This window comes from Saccostrea cucullata, unplaced genomic scaffold (assembly GCF_032062105.1).
Source record: "Saccostrea cucullata isolate Sc308-1 unplaced genomic scaffold, CSIRO_AGI_Scuc_v1 ctg221, whole genome shotgun sequence".
NCBI lineage: Eukaryota > Metazoa > Mollusca > Bivalvia > Ostreida > Ostreidae > Saccostrea > Saccostrea cuccullata.
The window spans coordinates 59,593-82,974 of NW_026931943.1; the positions used below are offsets into that span (position 1 = coordinate 59,593).

Below are 23,382 nucleotides of genomic sequence, written 5' to 3' on the forward strand. Positions count from 1 at the left end.
CCACATCGGGTTGTTAAATTTAGAACAAGAATTTATTTATAGCAACAAAATTTATTTCAGTGGGAGGTTCTCTGCGCAAGATTACTTTCGTAAACCAGGCTATGCATAAGCGCCTTGGTTGAATCACATTCGAATTCTCAAAGCATTTTTCTTAGTTTCGCTACTCGTCACAATCGAGTGCGCCCACTGTGGAAAAATATAGCTTCGTGCACATTGATTTAAAAATCGAGTCCGTCCCCATTGTGACCTTGTTCCGCTTTGATATGCTGAGACAACTCTACATGACCCCAAGCAGATGAAAAACGTTTATTTATACAAGTCTTGGCGAGTGGTATTAAGAGTTTCAGTGTATACACAGGTAGTTTGGATTAATTATTAATGGCTTTCAAACACCGGCTTCTTAGAATTCAACGAACTCTCGGTAAACACACACACTCGATCTCATTCATCGACATAACTCGTAGCGCCGCTGAGCCAACAACACGGAAAAGATAGGCAAATATATTATTGTAGGAAGGTGTTGGACAATAATTCATGATGCGGATTATATCTGCGACATGTGAAAGCTCGTCGCTTTTGATATGTACATTTACGTGGACTGTAAGGTAATGTACATGGACTGTGCATTTCTCGACGAGCAGTGAAATAAAAATGGATCGCAGCGGGCACCTGCTATAGAACATTTGGTAGGAAGTGTTTACGGTACATTTTCTGGAATTCTAGATAAAAATGGCAAGTAACGGGAATACAAAGAGAGGGGATAACCTGTATCTTACCACCATGGACACAATTGACCCCAAGACTGTGTGTGTTGATCTAGATGGGGAGGAAAATGAACTGAATGAGTCGTCTGACAAACAGACTTGTGTAAAGTGGCCTATTCTCTTTGAAAGAGCTTCAGGTAGCTGGTGGAATCCAAAATTTGACTCACCCATTTTAGAACGAGAACAGTGGGAGAAGTCATTTCCCCAGACGCGCCGAAGATTTCGTGCAATCTTGTGCATCATTTTAGTGTCTTGCCTGGCTTGGAGTGTTTTCTTTGGAATAAGACAGGATGTACTTTGGTTGGAATTTCTGATAGGAAGTGTGGTTTTCCTGTGTCTAATAGCATTAATTCTAGGCTTCACATTTACCAAATTCTACAAAAGATTTTATCTCCTGACCTCTATATTGCTATCGGTTTTGTTGTGTGGGGGGATTCTAGCCCAGTTTTTGTACAGTAACTCGCTAGTTTCTACTGTAGGGACTTTTGCAGCCTCAATTGAAGTCTTATTTATGATGTACACTGTGATACCAATGCCCCTATTTATGTCCATAGGACTTGGAGTCACACATTCCATATTTTATGAAGTGTTAGTTGCAGTTAGAAATGATTACATGCAGCAACCAATAATCATAGTTGGGAAAGCACTGTTGCACCTGTGTGTCCATGTTATGGGTATCCATATCTTCATAATGTCTCAAGTTGGTCAGAGGAGTACGTTCTGGAAAATTGGTCAGTCTGTGCTTGCTCAGAGAGAGCTAAAGAATGAGAAGAGGATAAAGGAGAAAATGATCCACTCCCTTATGCCTCCGTCAGTAGCCCAGGAGGTAATGGCATCACGGCAAGACAAAGAACAAAATCCAGACGAGGACTCCAGATCCAAAAAGCGTAATTCAAAGTCCAAAAATGTCAAAGGAGAAATTATATTTCGCCCCTTTAACATGAATACCATGGATAATGTTAGTATACTGTTTGCAGACATTGTAGGCTTTACCAAAATGAGCTCCAACAAAACTGCAGCACACTTAGTAGGTTTATTGAATGACTTATTTGGTAGATTTGATACTCTATGTACTAATTCAGGGTGTGAAAAAATCAGCACACTTGGCGACTGTTACTACTGTGTGTCGGGGTGCCCCCAGTCCAGGGAGGACCACGCTAAGTGTTGTGTGGACATGGGGCTGGGTATGATCATCGCCATCAAAGAGTTTGATAGAGACAACAATGAATCTGTGAACATGAGGGTGGGCGTCCACACTGGCACCGTGCTCTGTGGGATTGTTGGTAGACAGAGATTCAAATTTGACGTGTGGTCCAACGATGTAACTTTAGCCAATACTATGGAGTCCAGTGGCTTGCCTGGAAAAGTCCACATTTCAGAAGCCTCACTGAGCTTTCTTAACAAAGAAGATTACGATGTCGAGGAAGGACCAGATGTTCAAGGTTAGTATATAATATTTATACTTCACAACATTTTGTACCTAATGAATAGATCCATCTGATTGGATGTGCAAAAAAAAAAAAATTAATAAAAAACTAACTAAAATTGGTTCATTTTTGTAAAGTCATTCATATGTGTATGAGTCAACATGGTCAAAATAAATACAGTTGGATGGCATTGATCTGATTGTCTGTCTGTACACTGGAATTGCTTTTGTCTGTCTGTCTATACAATGGAATTGCTTTTGTCTGTCTGTCTGTACATTGGGATAGTGTTTGTCTGTCTGTACATTGGGATTACTTTTATCTGCCTGTGTACATTGGGATTGATTTGTCTGTCTGTACATTGGGATTGCTTAGTCTGTCTGTCTGTACATTGGGATTGCTTAGTCTGTCTGTCTGTACATTGGGATTGCTTAGACTGTCTGTCTGTACATTGGGATTGCTTAGTCTGTCTGTCTGTACATTGGGATTGCTGTTTAGTGACTGTCTGTATATTGGGCTTGCTTTTGTTGTTTGTTGTACATTGAGATTTCCTTTGTCTAACTGTCTGTTTATATTGGGCTTCCTTTTGTCTGATTGTCTGTACATTAGGATTGCTGTTGACTGGCTGTCATCTATCTGTATACTGGCCATTACTGGGGTTGTTTTTTCTGTCTGTTGTACATTGGGATTTTTTTGTCTGACTCCATGTACATTGGGATTGCTTATTTTTATAATTAACAAGTCATTACACTTGCAATATCTATATTGTAACAGAAAGCTTCAAATTGAACCATTTTGGCTCACCTAAGTACTATAACACGTTAGTACTCATTAACTCTAGGGTTAGACACTATAAATACATCACACTGATTCGTTTTGTGTCCTGTAGATATGTAATAGTATACAGTATGGTATATGGGGGTTGCATTTGAAAATCAATTATCATTGTCATCTGCTACAGTGGTATTGGATAGGGATAAATGTTTATGTTTGTGATTATTTTAGTTGGCTGTCATCACCTTGTAAGGAGAATGGCATTACATGTAATGATGAAGTATTTCATATGAATATGTAGCACGACTTTAAACCTTGAAAACTACTCAGTTCTCAAACAGTAATTAGTAATTTTGCACTGCTCAGTCAAGATAAAATTCTGAGAAATTGTTTTTGAAAGACAGCCAATTTAAATTCCGGTTTGGCCTTTCATGGAACACAGGGGTAGCCCGTATTGTGGATTACTTCAAGATTCTGGAGCATATATATATATATATCTTTTTGAAGATAATGAGAAATAGATTAAATAATCTCATGGACCAAAGGTCAGTGTTAACCCAACAATTCCTATAGTGTCAGAGATATTCATCAGGATTGAAATGCAATTTACTTAGTTAAATTAAAGTGCAGTTTACATATATTGAGTTTCTTAATAGTCGCAAAGTGTTTCATATCTCAGTGACATTTATAACAAAGAATACAAAGCTAAAATGATTTATCATGTTCTTAGACAAGTTCCTGGCTGTTAAAAAGAAACATTCTCCCACACTTAGCCATGCTTAGGCATGTCGGTGATTTGTAAGAATGTTCCATTCCTTCAAGGTACCATATTTTGGATAGGATTTTGAACTTTTTAAATGCACATTGTTTTGATTGTATTGGCACTAAGGTTCATAAATATGTAAACATATATAGATAGACATCAAAAGTTTAATTCATGTTTTTTGAACACATTTGTATCTTGGGAAAAACACTATTTAACTTCTTTGACTTTGAAATGCAAAAAATCAACAGCAGCAAAAATAATGTTCTAACTATTAGTTGTTTCTTGTTTTTGTTCAGTTTAAGAGCTTGGTCAAAATATTACATGTACCACAATTTCAACTTAAAATTCTGGATAAATCCTGTATTTTACAAGTTTTAAAAATTTGTCAGGTGAGCTGTGCAGGACTGAGTAGATTGATTTATAAGGCAGTCTTGATGGATGTGTAATTGAACACTTTCATTGAACTTGACTCTGAAACATCCATTATTAGCATACAATTCATTGAACAGAGATGTCAGCAGGGAAGAGACTGGTTCTGGGGTCCTGGTCTGTTCATTGATGGTCACAGCTTGTGGGAGAAATAGATTTTGTCAGGACATCACTGTATTGATATACAAGAACTGCATGGATACAAAAGAAATAGATTGTTATACATGTTGTTGCCATGGTCAACTCTCGTATTCTCTGGAACATTGCTTGTTCAGGTTACCGTTACTGCAAGGCAGTTATATTTAAATAGTTATTACAGAAATTATTATGAACAAAAATAGTGCAATGTTTTCATTTAAAGTGGTTTGATAAACTTTCATTTGTTACCCTGAGCTCTTAATTAACTGTTATTGGCAATGATCAGCAATATTCATCGAGTATCACTGAAAAATAAAAGAATCTTAAAAAATCTAAGGGATTATGGTTGAGAAAATATTTCTTTGTGTCATTGCACTTTTAAATATCTGAGTCTTATGATAGCATTACTAAGTAGATCAAAACCGGTAGAACTGTGTATTAGCCTGTAGACAACAAAAGATTTCAGGTTAACAAGTAATGTATATTGATTTAAAATGTTAGCCAGAGTTACCCATGGAACCATTGATTCTCAGTTAGTGTAATTTCCCATGTAGGACTGGATCTAAATTCACATTTCTCATGAATATTGGTGATCAGGGTGATTGAGCTCAATGAAGAGAAATTCTGCAGCAGCTTACGAGACAGTCAATAAAATTTAACATTTTCTGAAAAAGGGTTAACTCAAATTTGCATAATGGCAGTCTTGTATAAGGAAAAACACAGTGACAGATCCAGGAATCTTGAAAAGGAGGGGGGTAACCAGCTGTTGGTCAGGGTTAAGGGGCCCAAAGCCACACACAAAAAATTTAATTAAGTAACTCCTATGTATATTTTGGACACAAAGGGGGGGGGGGCCCTCTGGGCTCCCCTCTAAATCCACCAAGGAAACGAGCCTTTATTTTGAATATAATTAAGTCCAAGTTTCGGATAGTGAAAAATGGTCTCAATTAAGGTATGATGGGAAATTAATTCAATTTTAAATTCAATATTGAAGAATATGAGTCAACCTATATTTGTTATTCATAGTACTGTACAAAAGCACTAAGTAGGGGTTCCATAACTGTACAGTTGAACTTTGGTATTTCAGACACTGAAATCTCAAATAACATTGGTATGTCCAAATGATTGGAAGTCCAGACTACTGATTCTTTAATTTATTACCCTTGATATACTAAATACTTTGATCCCATCAAATTTGGGATAATGAGGTTTGACTGTAAATGCATATTTTTCTACTTTTCATTTTGTCATTTTTTTGGCGAAACTTTGAAGTTTAAAAAAAAAAGAAACATAAGGAATAGAAAGGAAATGGTAGAATATTTCAATCTTAGAGGATTTTATTTTAATTTAAAAGTTGGAATGTTACTTTGAACATGTTGAGGCATCTTTTATCACAGACATTTTCAGCAACTGAAATTGAAAGGTAATTATCATATTTTAGACCACGGTTTTCTGTTTCATTTTGCTAAAAATAATATTTACTGAAAAAAATGCCATGGAGATAATTTATTGAGGAACAAGAATGAAGTTCAGCCATGACTTAGAACTGCTTATTCAGTTGGCATTTTTCTGTACAACAGTGTTGATTTATAAAGCTGCAGGGGAGTCATGAACCCTGGTATCCCAGACAAGAACGAGTCTACAGGCTACAAGATCTGATTGAGGTGGAATAGAAACTCAGCTAATGAGTGTACTCAGTGTGGGACATTTAGGAAATATAAATAAAGGATAGCAGAAACTGCCTCCATAAATTACAAACAGGGAATTAAATGTATCAACATGGAATGTACAATGTAATTTGAAGACAAGTTCGCCTTTCAATGGGGAGCAGGGGGGGGGGGGGGGGGTAATTCAATATAGATTATTTTACACCATTGAGTACCCACACAGTTATGCTTTGTTGTACTCTTTCAGTTTTTGTAAGCTGGTTAAAAGTTCATACATGTATATTTTATACACTGCATTACAGAGATTTACATGTACATTGCTTTGTATTTAATGTGTGGAATCTGATAAAATATATTTGAAATAGAGCATATAATCACAGGCATATGATAGGGTGACTGGTAATTAGTTTTTCCAATATTGGTACTGATCACTTATACAATATAGTAATAAAATCAAGTAACAATTTAAGTTCCTCCTCAATGATTCCGGTCTTCTGTTTTGGAGAGCAAGAAATGCTCATTCTTGCAGATCTTGTATTTTATATTTAAATTAGTTGAATTTGTTTTTAAATTAGATTAATTACAGTATCTCGCAGTACATTACCAGGATATCAATTATCAGTGAACTTTTAATCCTTTCTTACAACCACAACAAGTAATTAACTATATATTTTTCATACAGGTTTAAGAAACATTAAAAATAAGTTTTGGGTGACATTAAAATTTGAAAGTTCATATCCGGCCTTTTCAAGTCAAAAGAACAAGTCTTATTAAAGGGGCAAATCTCAAATTATATAAACAATAAAGACTTTCTTAGGAATGAACACAAATATCAAAATCTTCATGTGCATTCAAGGAATTTGTTTATGAAAAACATTTTTATCAGCATGATTGACAAGTGCCCAGATAGTGAAATGGAAGAAAATCCTCTATTCACATCAAGTAATTTTATTTTAAATTGGACGTTAAATCTTTCAGTGGCACTTGAATGGCTTTAAATAGCAACACTTATTCATTCAAATATTGATTTGTGAAGAAGTGTACATAAAAATAAGTCTTTATCGAGATGCATTTTGCCACTGGAGTAGCTTCTATGTAGGCTTGTATCCACTCTAACAACATTATCCCCCTTCATAACATTACATAATTTTTCAGTAAATCAATAAAAATAAGTAAAATAACAAATAAAAATGAATATTTAATGAAAATAAATATTTTTTAAGGAACATATTTTAATATTAATATAGACCCCATGCATGCAAAAAAAAACTATCCATATTGTTTGTGCCTAGCTGTGCCCTTTTGCCATTGTAAATTGATGATATTATGCCCTCATTTATGCAATTCTCCCTAATTAATGACCAGTTTAATAATATAAAGTAACAATCAAGCAGAAGAAACGTATATAACGTTTGCTTACAAAAAGGATTTTTAAAATGAAAACAAGATAATTACCAGACTCTCTGCTGGTCGGAGTTCACGGAGACAGCCGAGCGTCTGGTTGAACGAGACTAATCCCCATTTTATTACCTTAATATATGTGAATTTTGTGAAACATATTTATTCATACATGTATTTAATCAGTTTTCACATAGTTCATTTGATATCACATGTCAAAATATCGAAATGCAAACAGACTGCATCTTTCTCAAAATAAACATATCATTAAAAAACTGGAATAAACCTGTACTTTCAAATTAAATATAGTTTTTTTTTTTTTTCAATTATCATTCTTTTTAATGTTTAAAACTGAACCCGATTTGCTGGCATATACCATTCAAATGAATCAAAATTCTTTTTTAGTCAGTGTGGTTAACTCTGCAGATTTGTTACTGAAATTAATGACTATACTTTCTAATAAGAGATTTTTTCCTTTACATTTCAACAACCTTCTTTCAAAAATGATATTTCAAATATAGTCTTTTTAAAAAATAAAACAAAATACCTTAGTAGCCTAAAAATTGACTTCACAGAGATGCATATCTCCAATATATTATATCTATGGATCCACCGCTTGAAAAATTTATATAAAGTACACTTTACAAAACTGTATTGCAGACTTGAAAGAGCAAAGTTTATCAGTATTTAATGTGAAGAATATTTGTTATCAAGAGTAATTCATGTTTTGTTTTTTAATGGGGAGTTGGTGGAATGGATTTCTGTTCTTAGAATTAGGAATACGGAAGCTAGGTGCCAAAACATGTTTGTTTCTTTCATTTTACTTTAACATTTTGTCCAAATGTAAAATATATCATTTAAATTTTAACTTAATTCATAGAATATCAAAAGTCTTTTGAATTACTTTAGCTACATTTACATATATGTCCAGGCATTTAAAAATTTAAAGAAAATATTTGAATATGCATTGAATTTATTTAAAGTCTTGTTAATTTAATGACATTGATTTGTAATGAATGTCATATGAATGAAATGACATTTGCGGCTTCTGTAGAAAAAAATATTAGAAGTGGCTATCAATAAATGGCATCTGAAGTTTTGAAACACTAATGTCCAACAAGAGTTTTTTATGTACATGTATATATTTCGGAAGACAATATAGGAAGGTTTTTCTTCCTTCAGACTCATTGTCATTCTTTAGGTACAGAGATCATGTCGACAATTGAATTGAGAGGGTCATTTTACACATGGTGAAGATGTTTATTATGAATATGTTTAAGCTGTATGACGAGGGGGAATTCTTATTTTTATATCAGAAATCACAAATGAAGGGGGGGGGGGGCTTCTGGGAGCATGGACACTATAAGGGTAAGTACTGTTATGGTAACTGCACAGGAAATCATTTAGGATCTAATGTACAGAAAGGGGTTTATTATAGAATGGCAGAATTTACAACCTTTGTCAGAAGATGCAGGTAATAGGATTAGAGTCTGGTTTATGTGAATAAGAACAGTATAATTATACACTGTCAGTACTTTCATGAAAAACGGTGCTTTACCCAGTCTGCAAGTTTATGTGTAGGTCACATAGGTATATTACCGTATGATCCCCATTAACTGCCCCCAGGCGCAAAGAAAATTGTGAAAAGGGGGCGGTAATTTTGGTATTCTCTTTATAATATTTAATGTCATATTTTCAGGGATCGACACTAACTTTAAAACCATAGTTGTCAGCAGGGCTAGCCATTTCTAATTTCTACTAGCCCTGTTCATGTATTACTTGTCCAACAGCCAAAGGCTGGTGGCCGAGTTACGAAGCAACGAGGGGGGCAGGTGCGGGAGGGGGTTTCCCCCTCCTGCTGGTGGGGGTACGGGGGGCCTCCCCCGGGAAATTTTGAAAATAGAGATGCAAATCTTGCATTCCGGCTATATTTTGGGTAAAAATTATATGTCACTCTATGATTGTACCTATGACATTTTTTTTCTAAATTCCGTATTTAAAATCATTTAGGGTATTTCGAATCACCTTTGATATTTACATTTTGACTTACAAAAATAATAATTACGATAATAAGACATTTTTGAAAATAAATTTAACAATTATCAGATATATTTTGTGTAAATTTTAATTATTTTCTTGCTCTTAGTGAGTAATTGGTATAATTTACTGTAGACCTGCAGGGCAAGTTTAAAGACATGTTTGGTAGCCCGACCACAGTATTCAGTTGTCCCGGGCCAGCGGGCTAGCGTTAGTGTCGAACCCTGATTTTAACTTAAAGAAATCTTTTGAAAAAAAGAAATAAATACAAAGAACCACTAAAATAATGTCTAACTTTGCTTTTAGTGGAGATAATACACCCAAATTATGCTAAATGATTCATTTTCCACCAAGAAATGTAATAATAGACAAGTTTTATTTTCACTTTTTTTCAAATTTTGGCTGACTTTTTATACAATTCTAAATGATTTAAATCACTGCACAGGGGGTCCTTATTTCCTAACAATTGAACAAGATCGGGGGGAGGGGGAGTTTATAGGGGCAAGGGCGGTTAATAGGGATTATATGTATTGGCTCGATTTGTCTTGTAGCATTTAGCCTAATTCAGCTGTCCATTTGAAATGTATTGTTGCGATGTACTAAGACAAAAAATGAGTATAAATTGATTCATTATACTTTAATAAGGGCATAATTAGTTTTTTCTATATATTTTTTTTTCTTTTCTTTTTTTAAAGAAAATCAATTTTCTTTATTCACAAAAAAGTAAACATTTTATTATTATTCAAGATATGCACTCAGAGTTCTTGCTATGAGGAACTACACATATGTACAACAAAAAGACAGTTCATATAGTCCGTCTGATTCAAATATTTAAATAAAAACAAAGTCTACTGTTGATGCAAAAGACAAAAAGAAAAAAATTTCAAATCAAAATGAAAAAGAGAAAAAAAAATTTAATGCTGTGTTACACACACTGCTGTGAGCATACTGAACAGGTGGTTAAAACAGAGAAAGCTTTCTCTTTAGACATTTCATTTGGTAAAGTACCACTAACGTCTTCTTTGAAATTTATTAACATTGGTTTTGTTTTATGAAGTGAGTTTTTTTCCATCAGCAGGTAGTTTTATTTCATTGGCAGCCATTTCTATTCAACAGAAGTAGATTTCCTCCATTTTGTAGAGTGAAACCAGTGCATTTTTCTACAGATCAGATAATTGCAGGAAAAAATCTGTTGTCTGATGTATTAATTTTAGTTTATGACTTGGTCGATGCAATCCTGGAGCTTATGTGCTCAATAAAAAGTGGGCGTGGCCTGATTTACAAGGAAGTGATGTGGTATTATTACATTTAAAATAAGTTTTCAAAATTGACTCCTTTTCCACGAAAGGAAAACAATTATCAAATTGATAAAAGCATCTGTTCCTATATACTTTCTGTCATGTTTAGATGTTATATGAAGGAATTGTATGTCAGCAAAATAGCAGTTACAAACAAGTACCAGTAGAATAAGATATATACCATTTGCCAATATTTGTTTTCTTACGTAAAGTTTGAACAGACAAGACTTTGAAAATGGTCTGTTTTCATTTTCTTTCTCCATCAATGTCAGATAAATTTATTATTGAAGCTTTAAATTTAATGATTTTTTTTGTTGATTAATAAATAATAAATAATGAAATATTGTACATGTAAAGTACTGAAAATTATATTCTCCTATCTACATAATATAGAAAAAAGTTCTGAATTTATAAGATATTTTAAGAATGCTTTAGATACTCTTAGGACTATAAATCATAGTAATTTTAAGGGTAAATGTAATCTGTCCTCATGAAGTTCTCATCTTAATACTTTCTGTTTGTGACAGTATCCCACGCATTTTTATATTAATATCGGGGAGTTGTCATGAAATAGTCAAAACAGGAGATTACTGACTATTTAAAGTAGGCTGTCTTGACTTATTAATTACTGAACCCAGACAAAGCCTCACATATTACTCACTGTGTCAGTGATTGATTAAATATTATTAAAAAGGATTGGAAGGGGAGATAATCGAAGTTATATGGCCAGATAAATGTGCTAGAAAAACAACAAAAACAAAAGTAAATTGCATAGATTTGTATAATAAATTGATGAAATTAAATAGGATGGAAAAATTAAAAGATGAAGACTCTTATTTGTGTGCAAATCTGATTTGGCCAGCTCCTAGTAATTTTTACATTTTACTTTTACCCTGTTTCGTACCATGTTTTGCTGTTTTAATTTTTGCCATACATACTGGTATAAGGTACTTTCACTTCAATGTTATTTTTATTTCACCTTAAAAGCACCAAAAATGAAATTCAGTTACATTCACTTCAACATTATTTTTATTTCATCTTAAAAGCACCAAAAATAAAACTACTCTGAGTATAGTTATTTATGAACATCATTAGTTATCCTAAGCCTCTGTAAGCTATAATAAGCAGAGATTGGGAAAAGATTGATGTCTCAGATGAATTGTGTGGGAAGCCCCAGCTGCTCTAGGTAGAAACAGATAGGTTTTTTTGTCTATCATTTTATCTTAGCATTGACCATGGATCCCAGCAATGGGTACTTCATGTTATAGAATCCGTTGCCTTGCTCTTTCATCAAGTCTCTCATGTGCAATAGAATTTGAAAGTAATCCAAAATGATTTATATCTTTAGATATGTTGAACTTTTCCCCTTTTATACTTTGAAGTAAATGATGATTGGAATCCATTTCATGATGTCTTCAAGCTGAAATGTCATATTATGGGGATTCAAATTGTATAGAAGCAGCTAAAAGTTGCTGTAAATCATGTAAATGTCTAGCGTTGCTAGCAGCTACCCGACCTGGTTATTGATCCAGCCCTGTAATGAAGACAGGGAAAATTATAAACTTACAAAAAAACATCTATCTGAACAAAAGGCTTTGATTTTTAAAACTGACTCAATGACATGTCCAGTGTGTGAAGCTACTGTGGAATCATCCAAAGTTCACGGGGATCAAAGTTCGTGGATTTCATTGGTCACCTTTATCCATGAATTTACACCTTCACAATCAATTATTTTGTCAACACATTTATTCATTGAATTTTGAATCTTCTTTCTATATGAGTTACCCACAAAACTGCATCCCAAAGAACCAAGAAAATTTTGCTTGCCCCCAGACATTGACCATCACAGTATATACTTGGTATTTGATAGATTGGTTTCTTTATATATTCCATGCATTTTAGTCTTATTGATTTAGAGAAGCTAAATTCTTTCTAAATCTGATATGTCAGAACTTGGATTCCCTTAGAAGAGGGGAGATAATTGTTTACATTGAGTATCAGATTTATTTAGATATTGACATGTTGTTGAGATGCTGATATGTTACTCCAGTTCAATGACTGTGGAACAAGAGATGAGAGAACATGAAATGTTTCGTCAATTAAGCAGCACCAGAACTTTATTATACAGTCTCCGGCCATTTTTGATCCTGTGGGAGTATTTCGAAGGACAACAATATCTTTATGCATTGATTGTCTTTGCTGGAAATGTTCTTTGTACAGAGATTCCACTATTTGCTTGAGGAAACGAGATACATAATGGCTGTGTCTTTCTTAATTTGCTTCATGTTTTATTGATTAAGCATAAAAAAAATTTTCTCCATCAACAAACAAGAAATTATTCATTTTTTAGATGTGTTTAAAGATTCAAAAGAACAAGTAAATGTAATTTTTCTGGGAAATGTGATTTTTAATTTTGATTATTTTCTGCATTCTGTAATTACCTCCCAAATTTCTAAATTTAGTGCCCTATCTTTTAAGAAATTGGATGTCTCTTTTTTGGTAGTTATCCCATATTGTTCCCGAATGTTGTGGATTTTACATGTATTTCTGACCAGGAAGCTCTTTTGACATGACTTTACCATAGTTTTCCATGTTGTTTTGTTAGTTGTCATGAATGTTGTCACTTATTACCCAGAAACACTTCTATGACTTTCTGGCCCGAGCAGAGCATTTCATATACAATAACTGTACAGTACCCTTAGTATGCAGATAAATATTGTTAAGCTTGCACAAATCTGACATGCACTGTACAGCTGTATTGGTTGAGCTTTGCAAAGTTTGTAGTATACACTGTATGAAACAAGAAAATCAGTTAGTATATTTCAGTTGTTTAAATTCAATGAGTACAGGATCGAGATACAAATTTGTTAAGTCTACAAATTTGTTTGGAGAATCTGCTGTTGACAGGCTAATGAAGGCCATGCACAAGAAGATGTAATCGGGCTTGATTCTCCGGAAATCATCTAAAACTGTTCACACACAAAAATTTATCACTTACCATTGCTAAAGGAAATTAATAGATTCTGGTGGTGTTGCTGCTGACAGGGGATTTTTTCTCATTTTATGGTCTTAGGTCAGGATATTTCTACATGAGCTGATTTTCATGAACTAAACCAAACTGATCTGCAAAGATAAAATAATTTATAAAGTTATTTTTAGCTCAACTGAGCCAAAGGCTTAAGTGTGCTTTAATTCTGATCACATTTTATCTGTCATCCATCAATCTGTCCGTCTGTCTGTAAACTTTTCATAATCGACTTCTTCTCAAGATTGGGCTATTTTAACCAAAATTGGGACAAAGCATCCTTGGGTGAAGGGGAGTTACAAAAATTTTAAATGAAGGGCCAAGTCCCCTTACAAGGGGAGATAATTAAGAAAAGACAAAAATAGGGTGGGGTCATTAAAAAATCTTCTTCTCAAGAACCACTGGGCTAGAAAAGCTGAAAGTTTTGTGGAAGTGTCCTGGGGTAGTATAGATTCTAAATTGTCCAAATCTAGACCCCTGAGGTAAGGTGGGGTCAAAGTAGGTAATTGGGGGGGGGTCTGGTAAAGAACAACATGGCAAAATTTACTCAGGTGACTGATATGACCCATGAGCCTGTTGTTTTTTTAAACAGTAGTATTATATTGAGATTATTTTCACCTAAAAATATATTATTATAACTTTTTTATAATGTCATGCATACGTGAATATATATATATATAGAGAGAGAGAGAGAGAGAAAATGATGCATGCATGTGGCTACTAAGACAAAATAAATGTGACTATGCTGTCATTATAATGACTTAAAAGATACTTTATGAATCATCACTTTTTACATCACTTAAAATAATGTTAGCACCTGGGCGAAATGTCAAATATATCATATCTAACAATCAGGCGTTTGATTGGTGATCAATCTGCACCTCCCTGACTTTAAACACGCTGAGGTTGAACTCTGGTTTGTTATATGTACAAAGTAAAACACTGATAGATTACCTGGAAGTCAGGTTTTGAAAACTTATAATTGTCTTTTACTATTTGCAGATAACAGGACATACAAAGTGCTAATAGAAGAATATGACACGAGTAAATCAACCTACGCAGTGCGACATACAGAGGAACAAAAAGGTTGGTCTACGAAATCAATATGACAGGGAGAAAAGGTCAGCTTTGACTATTGACCCAACACTTATTTGCATTAGTATAAATAAAGACTGGTTTCATAATAAAATGTATCCAGGATTCCATTTAAGAGACATTGCTTTGATGCAGCCAAAGCAGGGACAATATATTACACTGATCAATATAGAATCTGCCTATAAGCCTATTTTTAGCTTTTGTATCCAAGAAAAACCATCAAGGTGCCCTATTTGGCCTGTTGTTTTGTATGGTTAATTTATCTTTGAAAAAAAGTATTTTAGCATGTTCATAGTTAATAAAAAAATGGTAAAAGTGGTAGAGAATGGCTAGTGTTAAGTTTATAATTAGGTATGGGCAGTGAACTAGTAATCCCAGAATGTCTAGCGTAATGTGATCCTACCGGTAATAGCATTAGAGACCTTAATTTACCATTGTAGCAGCTGTTAGCATCTGATCTTTCTCCAACAACAAGTCTAGCAGCTTTGTCAGCAGAATTCTGCATACTAGAAAATAATTTTGGTCACAAACAAATCAAAAGCTTCGATGTGTAAATGTACACCTGATATATTTTGTTACATGTATTGGAAAATGACAGTGTTTTAAGATGAGCTTGGTCATTTTACTGAAGGGTACAAAGGAATAAAGGTACAAAATATAACAGTACGGAATGGAATATATTGTTAGATTTCTTAATATTGTAAACTTTTTCAGTAATCAAGACCTACTTTATCAATGGGTACAAGAATGAGATGGGACAAGAAGGCAGTGAAGGAGGGGATCCAACATCTAGCAACCAGCAGGGAGCGGATGGTGTCGGGCATGTGGAGGGAAATCCCGAAGACTTAGATGAGGTGGAAACATCTATAAATATCGCAATTAAGAAATACTATGTCCTACTCAGAATCATGTTTGCCTGACTAAATTTAGATTTCACCTTTGATTACATCTTTGCTGGCCAAGAGGAGAAGAGTAGATTGTCACCCTTGGCTAGCGAAGATGCTTTGATTAAGATAGGTTTCAAAAGTTCATTACCAGCCAAAATTATGTTATTATTGAAATAATCAAGCCTTTAACAACATTTATGGTGATATAGTATATCATTTAACACTTTCAAAAGATATAGAGAAGTAATAGATGAATGCATATTAAAATCATGAATTGACACCTAAGTTAGAGAACTTTGTGCTTTCAATGCAAGCCTTGGCATATAACACCTCTAAGATTTCTTGTGGGTCCATTTTTATTCAGTGTCAATTTCTTTACTCTAGCTGGCAGCATAGGCATTGACAAGCACTGATTTCTCATATCACTGAAAACTAATAATGAGGCATCAATTTGACAGCTCTGGTGCTTAAATTAATATAATTGCAGTAAACCATATGCATGACATCATGCCAATATGCATTTATCACCACCTGTTTCACAAGTGCATTTAGGTCAAACAGTTACTTAAGGGCCTATTTAAAATACACAACTCACATCCATTCTTTTCAGTTTCAAGGATTTCCATCCCAAATAGGACCAAATTTTCTACCCTTAAATGTCTATCAAGTACATAATACCCTGATATTAAATTAAAGCACTTTATAGTAGAAAAAGGTTGCCCATAAGAAAGATTAAAAAATTTCATTAATTAAGCATTAATTAATTAACAAAAATTTCATTGAAGTCTTTGAGAAAAGTTTTTTAAAAATAAAAATCCAAATAATAGGAATATCATTAAATACTGCAGTGGAAAGATGCATTGAAACATTAGAAATAGAATGACAATTTAAAATAAATTTTTGCCTGGATAATTTTTTTAATTGATTTTTTTTTACTAATTGGAAGTAGAAGGAGATAACTCTTACCAAAATTCAAGGTAATAAATTTGTACACAATAAATGGGATTTGTGTCTAAATATACAGAGTATTCAACACCTACACATCTGTAATGTATTCAATTTCATTAAATCTGTTGCTATTAGGGATTGAATACCTTAACCCTTTAATATTAGCATTTTGTTTCTTAAAAGTGTCTAAAGACAGTCTGGTAGCTTTATTTTCTAAGTGTATGTTATTTCTTTTTTTTTCATATCTTGCATTTACCCATCCTTGTATATATTTGATGTTCTCACATCAAATAACAACTGGTACATTTTTTGTACCATTTTAAGTTGAGAATTTTAATTCTGGTTATAGTGTATTAATAAATTTTGTGGTTGAATTTGGGGAAAAAACTGTGTGTAGATTTGACACTTGTGTGACCCAATTAGCAGACAACTAACCAAAATAAATTTATGAGCTTCATGAAGTTTCTAATTACCTGTTCAAAAAGATACATAAATTGCTTCATATTTTTAAGGACTGGATCAATTCGATATTGAAACATAATTCTAAAAAATTACTTCATTGACTGCATATTTGAATTTAGATTACCTTAGAGTGATTCACATGTTAATTATTACAATTTTATCATCAAAGATATGCTTTATTACAGTACTATTGATAGACCATAAAGGCAGTGTTGAATCAAGTGGTCCAAAAAAATGGGCTAGCATGACAACCTCCATTTACTTTTCTGATAACCAAATAAATCAAACAATTGGTCTCTCCTGAGATAAATATTTCAGGCTAACAAATGTATCTCAGCCCATTGCTTTTTCCATTCCAGTCTTGTTGTCCAATATTTGTTGTATGTGCAAATTATTTTTCTACTTGATGAAATGGTCTTGGAGTCGAGGAAATTTGATTTTTGGTCCGATATGCAGAAAAACAGATTGTTATGTAGAGTTCAGAATAATTTAGCAATATTCCACTGTAATTTCACAGAAAAAGATATGTAAGGGAGGAAATTAGTTTAGACACAGTAGCATTTGATTGCTTTCTAATGGGGAAGAGTCACAGAGTACAATGAAGCATGTGAGGGAATGGGAATTCTTTGATCTTAAGTGGTTTTTCATGAAGCTTAATTTGTATTGATGGCATTGGTATTAATTAGAAATGTTCAGGCCATACTAAAGAAATTATTTGCTATTTTCAGGGGAACAAAAGATACATAGGCTTTTTATATGAAAAACATGTAGCTGTATATATAACATACATAAAAAGAAGCTGAAGCTTTGTACAAGAGATGACCCAAAAGTGATTTCACAACAATACTGTACTATAAAATGTTAATGTTATGAAATGTTAGCAACAAATCTTTACTTACTTTCACGATTTTTTGCGTAAAAAAAGTATTAACGGTAAATTATATGAAACATTACATCATAGTTTACAACAAAGTGAAATGAAAATGAAGATTTCTTTTGATTATAAAAGTTTTGTGGGCTGGGAGGAATAACAAAAATAGGTCTGTCATGAACAAACATTATTTTAATTTAGGCCCTTGGACAATGTATTTCCTGTGAAGACTGCTCATTATCTTAAGAAGTGTTCATTTGAGTATAAATCTTGGAATCCTTATCTTTACCACTCATTAATTCGGTCCCTTCTGCAGGCTATATTAGTTCAGTCCCACATGTTGCCATAGAAACCATCATTTTTTGTCAATCATAAACAGGTTCATACTTTTTAATTAATATATTTTTTAATTTCCTCTACAAAACACATCTTTGAAGTTTTTTATTTCAATATTTATTTGTCAGTTTATTGGTTTCAGTATTATTTATATGACAGATAATTTAAAGCAGATATACTCATGCACCAAGAAGACATTTTCTTATTATTAACAAAAATTGATCATGCTTTATTTAAGACTAGATCAAAATCTTTGATTTAGCACTCCATCTATTAGATTTATAGAAATCCAGGACCTCATATTATAAATGAGCATTTCATTGTAATGTTAATATGTAGGGTACATGTATGTACTTAAAAAAGTGGGCTTCATATTTTAGCGGCTTTGGCATGGATATTGATGCGGTATCTTATGAATACAGCTAAGAAATCATATATAAATAATTATACAGCACAGAAGTGTGTAGCACTAATTCATAAATAAGACCACGGAACATTAACTGGTATTCAATGTATAACGACCATATTTTGTACCTAATACATGGATGGTCCGATATTTTTAATCATGGTAGCATTTTAAAGATGTTATCAAATAAAAATGCTCCACCAAAGGAATTTACAAAATTTTGATTATTGTCCAATAAATTTCACCTTGAATTTTACATTGAAGTCTATGGGCAGCACATGTTTTTATAAAATATTGTAAAAAGTAATTTGAATTTCAAATAAATCTCTTGGTGTGAAATTCTTTATTTTCATGAATCCACTTGAGCTGAAATTTTGAGAAAGCAAAAAGTGTGAATGTGTGATAACTCTTCAAAAAGAATGTGCAAAATGAATTTCAATTTGGTTCATGTCAAATACATTTTTAACTAGTTTAAAAATATTTTATTATCCCTTCTATAATAATGCAAGATTTATAGCCTATCTATCTGTTAATATATTAGACAATGAAATATGGACACTTGTGAAAAGTTTGAAGTTCATTTTCAATCCAACTGAGCTCATGTTTTCAAAAGCAAAAGACAAATAATTTCAATTCCCAAATACATGTTGGTTGAATTTTATACTATAATAATGAGTTTATAGCCTATAATATATTCTTATGGACACTTGTAAAAGTCATAGAAGACATTTTTACTTTTTCTTTAATGAAAAATGTCGAGTTGACAAGCATTGTAGCAAATAATTTTTAGGATGACAAGAGCTTTTATTTCCAAGGTAATTAAGCCCCCCCCTCCCCACCAACGCACACCAACGCACACATAACACGCACATGCAGGCCAAACAGAAATCAAATATTTGTCCCTTCATATATTCCTTTAAAACGCTGGATTGAAAATTCCGATTTATGTATTATTTTCAAACTATACCGAAATTGAAATTATTTGTTCTCTGGGTCAATCAGTAATGATGTGCCTTTTAGCGTAGCTGAGATGGATTGAAAATGAATTTCAAACTAGAATTTCAATCCAATGTTTTTCTGACCGTCCGCGTCGAATTGTATCCGCCCATTTCATTGTCTATCATTGAATGTTTTGATTGTAACAGATAGAAATGACGTAAGCTGTATATTTCCAATCTTGCCAGTTAATGTTCCGCGCTCTTATGCCAACAACTCAATACTCAGTGATTGTGCTAGATTTTGAATACATGTACAGTAGGTTCAAGAGAGATAACTCAATGTTTATGATTCAACTCTTCTTTTGCAGTCCTCAGAAAAACACAGACTCTCTAACCACTTTGAATCAAAGGTATGTCTTTTTGAATTGAGTATTACAAAACATTATGGACATTAAGATTCATATTTGTTTTCAAAATTTAGAACATATTTGTGACTGTTTTGCATATGATTGAAAATTGTTTGATATAGTAGTAGATCGAAAGATTTTTACATTTTCACATAAACTTCAAGTTCTGTTTTCTTTGATGCCCAGTTATTATTACATATTACAACAAGACAAAGATGTAAGTAAAAAGATTTTTAAAAAAGAAGATATTTGAGGTAAGGGAGAACAGAAATAAAAAATTTTCTGTATTCAACATCAACAAAATATAATGACTGAAGATAAGTTTTTCAATCAACTATCATTTCTAGGTCAAAAAGATATATGTACCGGTATTGCCTAATTACTACCTCAGTCTGAACTTTAGAAAAGCAATCATTCTGAGATTTTGCTTCCTTAATATATATAACAATAATTTTACAAATTTTCAGGGCTCGGATGTGAATGGTATTACCCGTAACCTGCTCTATAGAAGGAGAAGTGCCAGCGATGTCTCCCTGGAACAGGAGAATGGTAACGCTTGTGCTTTTGGCTTTCTTTCTGCTAGTATCACTTCAGGCCTTGTAATCATCTGTGATATTAAAGTGAGGCATAGTACCACTATAGCAGCCAACTAATGTGCATTGCTGCTCTCTGCTGAAATTGGATGCAGCATTATAATATATTAAAAATTTAGTGTTTAGAATTGTAAGGTAAATGATAAGTCATAATGCACAATTGTTCTGCTGTATGTTAAAACAATATATACTGAAGTGCACTGCTGAAGGAATCACTGCCTAGTTTGTTGGTTATGCCAGGGCATCAACGATAGTTGGAAAATTTCTACATAACGGGTGTTTACAACTATCATTGATGTCCCTGGCTTACTAAACAAATTAGACAGTGATTCCTTATATTTACATTTATATGTGAAATGAAATTGTAAATATACCCTGGTAAATATAGAAGTGCTGTCTATTAGATTTAAAATACACAAGGCTTCACGTTAATTTCAATAGTCCACACCCACTGACATCAGACACAAACACAGCCGCAAGAGATTGACATGTACGTGTATGTAAGGCTCTGACCTTTCACATCTCGAAAATTAACTTTCCTGTTGAATTATCAAGAAATCAATTCACCTAACTTTCAAAGAGTTATCACAGAGAAAACAATTAAAAGTGGAAAAATTTCAAACCTTACGTAACAAGATTTTGAGTCCCATGATAGATCAGTTTAGGGGAAGAAAAGGGAAATAAGTCTGATTGAAGGAATCAGAATTAATAATACTACACTGATTTAAAAGTTAAGTTTGAGTAAAGGCTCTACCCACAATGTCACTAGTAATTTCTAAGGTATAGGCTACATTCCATCTAAGTAAGCTCTGCTTACAATGTCATTGAAAGATGAAGGCATTCTGTTTCCATATAAGTATGCTTCATTTGAGCTGAATTTTTTGTATGCTTTAAAAGAGTTTGCCTATAGTTGTAATAGTGTAAGGCTGTAATTCTTCAATCCTTTAGTGCTAGAGCAACATTTTGAAGAGTAAACTATCATGATCAGGTGTAACAGAAAATATGTTTGATTATGGTTACCTTTGGCCTCGCTTGATATCACAGAGTTGATGATTATTTGAATCTTTATTCAGGAAATAATTATAATTTAAATTTAAAGTCTAGAATTGATGATATGTTTAAACATATTTTTCATGAAATATGTCGAAAACAAATGAACAACAAATTGATTATGGTTATCTTTAAAAACCAGTAATCAGTCTTGTCAAATTTCATGGCAATGCTAGACAACTCTTATTTTTAGTTGAGCTTTTTATATAAATTGCTCTGGCACAGCTAGTTGACATTGTCCCAGTATATCTACATACCATGCACATTATAACCTTTTCTCTGTTTAATGGCTTAATTTTCTTCTGAGATGAAAGTGTTTAGTCTGACCCTTTGTACATGTTCATTTTGAGAGAGCCTCACTTCAGAATAAATATGACTCAGTTAAAATTTTAGTCGTATTTCAGTCTGCAATGTGCAGCTATATTTACTGATGAACTTTGGTATCTCAAACTATTAGAATCATTCTTTACTACAAATGTGGGATGGTGAAATTCCACTGAGGGGACAAGACTCGCAGTCCAGGATGAGACTATGCTAAGTCTCGTACTGTGATTCTTGACCCCTTTTGGAATTTTAACTTAGAAATTAAACTCCAATCCATGAGCCAAAGGTTAAAGTGGGTTTTTCTGATCAAAATTTGTCTGTTGTCATCACTGTTGTTAAAATCAATTAATACAGAAGCATCCTACGGTAGTGTAGATTCAAGTTTGTTTAAATCATGAACCCTGGAATAGAATGGGGCCACAACAGGGACTCAGAGTTTTATGTAGGAATATTATAGGATATATTTTTTGAAATTTTATTTGAACAGCAAAACCATGATTTGTCATTATAATATAAATGCATCCTCAGATAGTGTGGATTCAAGTATATTCAAAATCATATCCCTCAGGGGGTACGGTGGGGACAGGGCGGGTCTCAATAGATTTCGTTTGATGTCTCAGAGCATTTTTGGCTCAAATGAGTTTGAGATAACAAAGTTTAACACAATTGTAACTTTGCAGCTTTATGCTTGTCTAAACTGCAATACCAAAACCAAATTATCATGCTCAAGCTATTTTGTAAGCTCAGCTCATCAAAATCAAAGAATTAAAATTAGTATCGAATAAAATATGGTGTACTTGTGTGAAAGAGAAATTCGCCCCTAGCTAAACTAGTGGATTGTTAGAAGTATTTCTTTACCTACACTCTTGCCAATGGTGCTAGTATTGCTAGTCTTTGATAAGTAATGATTTCTTTTGGAAGTTGTGAATTTTAAGAAAAAATGTATATTTTGACATGTAAATTATTAAAATATTTTTTTTAAATAATCTCAAAATTGCTACCAAATAACCCAAAGTTATTCAAATTTTATTGAATTTATTGAAGATATTGTTTTAATTGTAGTAATTTATTTCTAAATAGTTGATGAAATGGAGAAAGTTCTTATATACTTTAGATAATATTATAATTGCATTAAACAGGGAAAATTGAAACACTTGTCACCATTGATCCCAGTTTACTTATCAATAATGGCTCAGGAATCACGACTGGAGAAACAAAACTGACCAATGACACACAAGAACACAGAAAAGGTCACTAACAACAAAGTATATATGATCATTTAATCATATCATCTGTACAGATGTGTGGCCTCATTATTATTTTAAAAAATGATACAAGAAAATGA

General features: G+C 33.0%; 1 protein-coding gene across 1 annotated transcript in view; it reads left to right on the plus strand.

The window, feature by feature from the left end:
* The first annotated feature begins 7 nt into the window (after positions 1–7).
* LOC134234055 (adenylate cyclase type 9-like) overlaps positions 8–23,382 on the plus strand; it is a 29,926-nt gene continuing 6,551 nt past the window's right edge. Inside the window, exons 1-5 of the mRNA XM_062716099.1 lie at positions 8–2,206; positions 14,723–14,806; positions 15,530–15,669; positions 20,032–20,073; positions 20,538–20,619. Coding sequence (XP_062572083.1) covers positions 730–2,206; positions 14,723–14,806; positions 15,530–15,669; positions 20,032–20,073; positions 20,538–20,619 — 1,825 coding nt within the window. The 5' untranslated portion in view covers positions 8–729. The remainder of the gene's footprint in view (positions 2,207–14,722; positions 14,807–15,529; positions 15,670–20,031; positions 20,074–20,537; positions 20,620–23,382) is intronic.